Here is an 8,663-nt window from a genome sequence, read left to right as displayed (position 1 = left end):
TTTTTTATTTTTTTATAAAAGGTTCCTCTCGGCCCCCAACAATTGAATTATATATTTTATAGAGAAAAAAAGAAAAAAAAAAAAAAAAATCTCCAAAATGAATAACAACAATAATATCAGTAGCAATATTAATATTAATAATAATAGTAGTAATAATAATAACCATAATAATAGTAATAATAAAGGTAATAATAATAATAAAGGTAATATTTATAGTAACAATGATAATAGTTATAGCAATAATGAAAATATCAATAATACAGAAAATATGTTTAGTTTAGATAGTAACTTTGATAATCAAAGTAGAAACAGTAATAAAATTTTTTACAATAAACCTAATTTTTTTAATGACCAATTACCATCACAAAATCATAGCAATAATGATAATAAAATCAATAACCAAAACGAAAGAAAAAATAGTCCAGATCTTAGTTTTACACCCAGAAGAGATACACTCGAAGAAATCAATAATATAGAGAGTAATAAAAATGGAAATCCAGATAAAAACACAACTTTTGACAAAACAAACCTTAATAATTTTAGTTTTTCCAATTCAGTTAGTGGCCAAAAATCATATAATAGTAATAGTAACCAATTGACATACAGTAGTAATAATTTTGACAGAGTTGTTCATAATAATATAAAACAAACCAAAAGATATTTCAATTTTGATAATATAGAAAACAATAACAGCACACAACTTTCTCATTCAAATGAAGTAATAAACAATTACCCTAATAATAACAATAACAACGGCAATAACAATAGTAGTAATAATAATAAAAATAATAATAATAATACAAACTATAATAGTTATAGTGAATCACTTATTGGTAGTGATATTTTTAAAGGCTCTAGAAATATTACATTATCAAATTATATTGACCAAGTTAAAAATATTGTAAATAAAAATAGATATGACTTTAATATTAATTTAAATGATGTAAATAATTCAAGATACAATACAAGGGCAAATTATAACACATCTGAATATAGTAATAATAACAATATTTATAATAATAGTAATATAGCATTCAGTAATAATAGTAACAGCATTAATGATAGCAATTTTAATCAAAACTCCTATTACTTTTCAAATAAACAAAACGAAAAAAAGAGAAATAATGAAGAATTTGAGGGAAATAACGAAACCAATCCTAAAATTCCTGAAACAATTAAGGTAGATTATTTATTAAATGAAACCAATCGAAAAGATATGAAAAGGGATCTTAATGTATTCAACTATAGCAATAATAGTGGTATAAATCAAGACTCTGTTGTAAAAAAAAAAAAAATAGATGAACAAAAAGAAAAAGATTATGTTATAAATCACCCATTCAGATCCAATATTAATGATAATAGTGACGATGATATCAATATTGATAATAATGTTGACAATAATATAGATAATAGTAAATTTCAAAATTTTAAATCATATCAATATATACCTCATAAAAACAAACAGCAAACTTTAAATACCACCACCACAACAACAACAACAACTACGACAACTACACCTATAACCCCTCCTACCCCTCCAACATCAACACCATCCAGCGATTTAAAGGGATTATCTAAATCAAATACTATTTCAATTTTATCACCTCATCCACTTTCAGTATCAACAAATGGAAAAGCATCATCGAATCTTGTTAATCCCCAAGTTAAAACTGATGATTTACCTGACGGTCAAAAGAAAAACTTTTCAACAAATGATTTGTTAGAATCAGTTTATAAAACTATAGAAGGTCTTGCCTTTAGTACAAACAAAGATAACAAACTTGATACCAGAGTTGAAAAATACAAATCAAAAATCAACATCACCTGTTGGATGACTATATATAATAGTAAATTGGCCATCACTCCATTTCAAATTATGGAAGTTTTCAAATTTATAAGCTTAGGTACAAATTATTTTAAATGGCTTGGAGATAAACATTATGAAAACCTAATTATTCAATCATACCATTATTTGGATGACTATTGCGAAGAAAAGGGTCTTGAAAGAATAAGTACTTGTAAATATTGCAGTAAACTTTTTAACTCTAGCAAAAAGAACCGAGAAGCTAAAAAAAATCAAAGACACCCATTCAGAATGGAAAATGTATGTTTTAGATTTGTAAAGTTTTTATTAAATGAATCAAGAAAAGATACAGAGGTATGTAAAATAATTACTATAGATGAATTTTTATACTATATTAACTAAAATATAATATTTAATACAATATGTGCACATATGTTTAATTATAATTTATTAATTTTTTTTTTATTTATATTTTTTTTTAAAATAGAAATTCTCTTCATTAAAAGAAATGGGATTTAAATCAAATAGAACTTCAAATATTGTTGGTATTGTACTATTATTTTGGGGTTTCATCGAAAAAAAGGTTGATAAATATGCTGCACTCAGTTTTAGATGGATAAGAAAATTACCCTTTTCAAGTTTTTCAGAATTAGAAAACTGTTGTCCTTATAAATAATTTAAAATTATTAATTTTTTTAATTTCATAAAATAAAAAAAAATTAATAATAAATCTTGGTGCTATGAAGAGCTTTTTTTCTTTTTTTTTTTTTTTATATTACAATAGTTTTTTATTTTGCTTTTTTTTTTTTTAAAAAATTTTTAAATAAATAAATCAAAAAAAAAAAAAATTTATTTTTAAAAAAATCATTAAAAAGATCAAAAAAAATTAATTATAAAAGGAGATAAAGGGGAACCCAAAAAAAAAAAAATATATTTTCCATTTATTTTTTTTTTTTTTTTTTTAAATTTTTTTTAAATTTTTTTTAATTTCAATCATTTTTTTTAATTTCAATCATTTTTTTTAATTTTTTTTAATTTTTTTTAATTCCAATCATTTTTTTTTAATTTATTTCAAAACAGATAAATAAATATTTTGTAAAATGTCAGAAACTGATAAAAAAACAGAACAAGTTGAGGAAAAAGATAATGTTGAAGAGATTGATGGTATGTTTTATAACTATTTGATTGTACATATATGTTATAGGTATATTAATTAAAATGTTAACATTTTATAATACAGATACTCAAAATAATGATGATGATTTATTTAATGTTCAATTAGAGATTCAACAAAGTGACCCAAATTCACCATTGTATTCAATTAAAAGTTTTAATGAGTTGGGATTAAAACCAGAATTATTAAAAGGTGTATATGCAATGGGTTATAATAAACCATCAAAAATTCAAGAAGCAGCATTACCAATTATTGTTCAATCACCAAATAATCTTATTGCTCAATCACAATCAGGTACAGGTAAAACTGCAGCATTCACATTAGGTATGCTTAATTGTGTCGATCCAGCTATTGATGCCCCTCAGGCAATTTGCATTAGTCCAACTAAAGAATTAGCTCAACAAACTTTTGATGTAATTTCAAAAATTGGTCAATTTTCAGATATAAAACCATTATTATATGTACCAGAGCTTGATTGTAAGATTATTAACAATACTCATAAAAAACGATATTATTATATAATAACCAACGATTATTATTATTATTATTATTACTATTATTATTATTACTATTATTTATGGTGTATATAGTACCAGCAGTAGTTAAAAATCAAGTTATTATTGGAACACCAGGTAAAATTTTAACCCATATTTTAAATAGAAAATTATCAATTAAACATTTAAAGATGGTGGTTATGGATGAAGCAGATTTTATTGTTAGTATGGAAAATGTACCAACTCAAATTCAACAAATTCATAGATTATTACCAAAACAAATTAAGATTTGTTTATTCTCTGCAACTTTTAGTCAAGGTGTTGAAAATTTAATAAAAAATGTAGTACCAGAACCAAATGTCGATATTAGATTAAAGAAATCAGATTTAGGTCTTCAAAGAATTCATCAATATTTTATCGATTGTGGCAGCGAATCAAATAAACCATTTATTTTATCAGATCTCTATGGATTTATTAGTATTGGTCAGAGTATTGTATTTGTTCATACCATTCAAACAGCAAAAACACTTTACGAGAAAATGAAAGAAGATGGTCATTCAGTTTCAATTTTATACGGTAAGGATTTATCAACCGAAGCACGTTTTGAACATTTGAAAAACTTTAGAGAGGGTAAATCCAAAGTTTTAATCTCTACAAATGTTTTGGCAAGAGGTATCGATATTCCACAAGTCTCATTGGTTGTAAATTACGACATTCCACTTGATGAAAATGCAAGACCTGATCCAGTCCATTATCTTCATCGTATTGGTCGTGTCGGTAGATTTGGTCGTTCTGGTGTAGCTATCACTTTTGTTCATGACCAATCATCAAAAACCAAATTAAATAATATAATAGAACATTTAGGTCACCACATCGAAGAGATTAATGCTTCTGAATTAGAGCAATTAGATGGTATTCTTAAAGGAATAAGAAATCAATTAACTCCATTAAATAATTAAATAAAAGAATATTGTAAAAAATCAATTAATAGAGTAATATATAAATAAATAAATAATAATTTTTGTGATATATAAAAAGAAAAATAAAATAAAAAATCATGATATATATTTGATTTCTATTTTTTTTTTTTTTATTCGGTAATTTATATTGATTATATGATTATTTTTTATAATCTTTATGATATATATTAAATTATTATATTTATTATATATTATTATATATTATTTATATTATTATTACTATTGGGTTTGTTTATTTAACTTTTAATTTCTTTAAAAATCTTTCTTTATCTTCTTTTGAGTTTGAATCATCGTCATCATCTTTTTCATCATCATCCTCATCATCTTCGTCGTCATCTTCGTCATCTTCTTCATCGTCATCTTCTTCATCATCATCATCGTCTTCGTCCTCTTCTTCGTCAATTGCCTTCAAATGAATATAGAATGAACGACTTGCGGTTGAATGGCTCCATTTGAGATATTGTTGTTGGCTGATGGTAAAACTAACTAAAGGAAGAGTATCGCAAATATCGGCCCAAATTTGAGGTTTATCATTTATTTTAATTTGAGACGATGATGTACCATAAACACGTATTTGGTAGCGCTTTGGAGGTGGTGTTACAAATAAGAAAAGAAAGCTTCTAAATACACCCTCACCAGTTGAAATAAATAGAATGGTATGCTGCTCTTGTTTTAATAATAAACAACTTGTCTCTGTTCCTTTTGGGAGGGGTGACATCATTGTCATACGGAAAAATTCGGTTTCACGTTCTTGATCATGAAGATAAACACTGTCTAAACGATGATGGTTTTCAAAATGTTTTTCCATGCCTTCTGGTGTGATGATGGTTTCCAATTGACAACCTAAAATCTTGTTTAATGGACATGCTATCTTTCTATAGTTGCATTGCTCTTGATGTGTTTTCTTTTTATTTTGTTCATCTTTTAATGAGAATATTTTTGTACATCCATCTGAATAATTGTCACATGGTACCTGCGCTTCCTCTATTAATCTCTCTATGGTATAATTCCTCTTTGGTATTTTAGGCCATGGTCTTTTACATTTTGGACATTGCTTACTAAGATAACTTGGCAAACATGATTCGCATGTCCAAAAATCACAAAAATCGCAGCTATATGATTTACTAAATTGATTGCTGAAACAAATTCCACACTCTACAATACTATTATCTACAAGTATAACACCTTTATTATTATTTGTTATTAGATTTGATGTTGACATTTTTTTTTTTCTTTATATTATTATTAATTAAAAAAAAAAAAAGAAAAAAAAAATTAAGATTAATAATTCATTTTTTTATTGTAAATTTATTAATATTTATTTATGGTTTGTATATTAGCGATTTGATTATTATTATTATACATAAAAATCATATATATATTATTATATTTATTACTTACAATAATATATATACAAATATTATATATAAATTTTATTGGGTTGGGAAATTATTTTAAAAAACTTTTTTTTTTTTTTTTTTTTTTTTTTTTTATCAATTTTCAGTTTATTTAAATTTTGGAAGGTGCTATTTTTTTATAATTATAGATAACATGTATGTGATAATAAAATCTGAATCAAACCACCCCATTCACTATTGACTTATTGTGTTGTGTTATTAAAAAAAAATTTTAATTTTTAAAAATAAAATTGTAAAAAAATTAAAAAAAAAAAAAAAAAATTTTCATTTTTTTTAAATTTTTTTTCTTTTTCATTTACTTTAATTTATTTTAAAATTTTTTTCTTTTTTTTTAGTTTGTAAATTTATTAATAAAATCTATCTTAAAAAAATTAAAAAAAATGGTAATATACAAAAAATCAAATTTCATTTATTTGCATATAAATACATATTTAATATATAAAGTAAATGGATATGGGCAAAATATCAAAAAAACAAAACAAAATATCAAAATTAAAACAAAAAAAAATAAAAAAAATAAAAAAAACTAAAGAGTTTTGATCAAAAATTGTAATCACAATATTCACCCAACCCCAACATATATAGATGAAAATATACACATAGTATAAGATTTCGTTATAATATTCTACCACAAAATTAATCATTGATTGTGGTGATTTAATAATAATGACAATAGCGGGAATTATAATAATAACATAATATCAATATTAAAAACTTCCTCTTTTATAAACCACCACCATAATGATGAAATGGTTATAAATAATAGAATTTTAAAAATCAAAACTATATTAAATTATATATAAAAAAAATCATATTTTTTAGAGGATTTATAAAATAAATATATTTTTGTTTTTCAAAAAATAAAAAATAAAAAAAATAAAAAGTTTCAGTTGGTTTAAAATAACCATTTTTATCATAATTATAACCCTATTTACTTTTAATCACCTATCCACACAATAAAAACTACCTATTTATTATCTCCAATAGTTTAATATATATATAGTTTTTATAATGGTAATAGAATATTAAAAATAAAAAATTTTACACTCACTTTCATTTTATCATATGATATTTTAAAAAAAATCCCAACATTTTATTTTCTTTACCATTCATTTTATATAACCAACCAATCATTAATTAATAATCACTGATCACTAATTGTATTATATTTTTATTATGTTTTAGTTATTTTTTTCATTTTATAAAACCCTTGTAGGTAAAGAAATTACAGTAGAATTAAAGAATGACCTCTCAATTACAGGTTTATTACAGTCAGTTGATCAGTTTCTCAACATTAAATTAAAAGATATTAAAGTAAATGAAGAAGAAAAGTATCCATATATGATTTCAGTTAAAAATTGTTTCATTAGAGGTTCAGTAGTTAGATATGTACATTTACCAGCAGATGATGTTGACGTCGAAACTTTACAAGATCACTCTAGATTAGAAGCAAGAGAACAAAAGAAACAAAATAAACAACATATAGAACAACAAAAACAACAACAAACCCAAACAACTGCTCAATAATAATAATAATAATAATTATAATAAAATAATAATAATACAAATAATTTTTAAATAAATAAAATTTTAATAATATTTTATATATTTATTAAATATTTAATTGTATATAAATTAAAAAACTTCACACAAAAAAACCTCCTTTCTTTTTACATTTTTTTTTTTTACATTTTTTTTTTGGTTATAAACAAATAAAATATCAGAATTAATTAATTATAAATCTCTAATCTGCTTATAATTAATTAAAAAAACACAGGTTAATTAATATTGGATGAAATTTATTTCAATTTTCTTTATATTTTTTTATAAACTCCATTTTGATATTCACATATTACACATATGTTTTTTAAATTTTGGAGATTTATAAAAAAAAAAAAAAAAAAAAAAATTTTTTTGATAATTTCATTTCAAGTAAATAATGAATGTTTGTGATATATTAAATAATTTTCAGGATTAACCTCGATATATAAATTCAAATACTAAACTCTTATAATTTAAAGTGGGGAGTAGGAAATTTTCTTTTTTTTTTTTTTTATAAAAAAACTGTTACCCCCCCGAAAACTATCATATTTATTATGATTTTAAAAAAAAAAAGAAAAAAGCTATTTTTAAAATAACTTTTATTGGGTTATTATAATTAGATATTTTTAATATTATTTTTCTTTAAAAAGAAAGGATAAAAAAAAAAAAAAAAAAAAAAAAAAAGTAAAAGTGGGTAGAGAACGTCAACATACAACAACACAAACAAAAAAAAAATTAAAATAACATAAATTATCTTACTCTCGTTGCTCTAAAAAAAAATTTTATGCATCATTTATAATTGTGGGTGGGTGTGTAGGTATTAATGAGGCATTGAAGGGTGAATTAAAATAATAATAATAAAAGAAAAAAAAAGTAAAATGGTCTCTGCCCAAATTAAAATAAAAATATGATGGTGATGGCGGGTTTACAAAATTTTTTTTATTTTTTTTATTTCAATTAAATTTTTTTATTTTTTAAAAAAAAAAAAAAAATAAAAAAAGCTCATGTTGTAAAATTTGGAGGTGATTTTTATATGAAACATAACAAAAATAAATAAACGCCATATTTAAAATACCCCACTCACACAATCACATATATATATATTTTTATATATTTTTTTGATCACATTCATTTTTACATTTTTATGAAAAAAAAAAAATAAAAAAAAAAATGGTTCACCCAATTTATTTTTATATTTATTCAATATCATAGTTTTTTTTATTTTTGCACTAGCCAACCAAAACCACTATA

At 22.5% G+C, this 8,663-nt stretch overlaps 4 protein-coding genes across 4 annotated transcripts; 3 read left to right on the top strand and 1 right to left on the bottom strand.

Annotated features, from left to right (window-relative positions):
- Window positions 1-97: 97 nt before the first annotated feature.
- On the top strand, window positions 98-2,480 carry DICPUDRAFT_160073 (uncharacterized protein; the record flags this gene model as incomplete). Its single annotated transcript, XM_003294927.1, has 2 exons — window positions 98-2,158; window positions 2,292-2,480. The coding sequence occupies 2 exons, from the start codon at window positions 98-100 to the stop codon at window positions 2,478-2,480; spliced, it is 2,250 nt and encodes a 749-aa protein (XP_003294975.1).
- A 424-nt stretch (window positions 2,481-2,904) lies between these two features.
- DICPUDRAFT_85413 (uncharacterized protein) lies at window positions 2,905-4,431 on the top strand (the record flags this gene model as incomplete). Its single annotated transcript, XM_003294926.1, has 3 exons — window positions 2,905-2,968; window positions 3,045-3,455; window positions 3,569-4,431. 3 exons carry the CDS (start codon window positions 2,905-2,907, stop codon window positions 4,429-4,431), a joined length of 1,338 nt encoding a protein of 445 aa, XP_003294974.1.
- Window positions 4,432-4,684: 253 nt separating this feature from the next.
- On the bottom strand, window positions 4,685-5,674 carry DICPUDRAFT_85412 (uncharacterized protein; the record flags this gene model as incomplete). Its single annotated transcript, XM_003294924.1, has 1 exon — window positions 4,685-5,674. One exon carries the CDS (start codon window positions 5,672-5,674, stop codon window positions 4,685-4,687), a length of 990 nt encoding a protein of 329 aa, XP_003294972.1.
- Window positions 5,675-6,881: 1,207 nt separating this feature from the next.
- On the top strand, window positions 6,882-7,397 carry DICPUDRAFT_85411 (uncharacterized protein; the record flags this gene model as incomplete). The annotated part of the gene is made up of 2 exons (XM_003294925.1): window positions 6,882-6,884; window positions 7,056-7,397. The coding sequence occupies 2 exons, from the start codon at window positions 6,882-6,884 to the stop codon at window positions 7,395-7,397; spliced, it is 345 nt and encodes a 114-aa protein (XP_003294973.1).
- Between the last annotated feature and the right edge of the window lie 1,266 nt (window positions 7,398-8,663).

Source organism: Dictyostelium purpureum, assembly GCF_000190715.1.
Source record: "Dictyostelium purpureum unplaced genomic scaffold DICPUscaffold_681, whole genome shotgun sequence".
NCBI classification, from domain to species: domain Eukaryota; phylum Evosea; class Eumycetozoa; order Dictyosteliales; family Dictyosteliaceae; genus Dictyostelium; species Dictyostelium purpureum.
The sequence above is the reverse complement of the archived record's forward strand: the minus strand, read 5'-3'. Positions and strand labels throughout refer to the sequence as shown.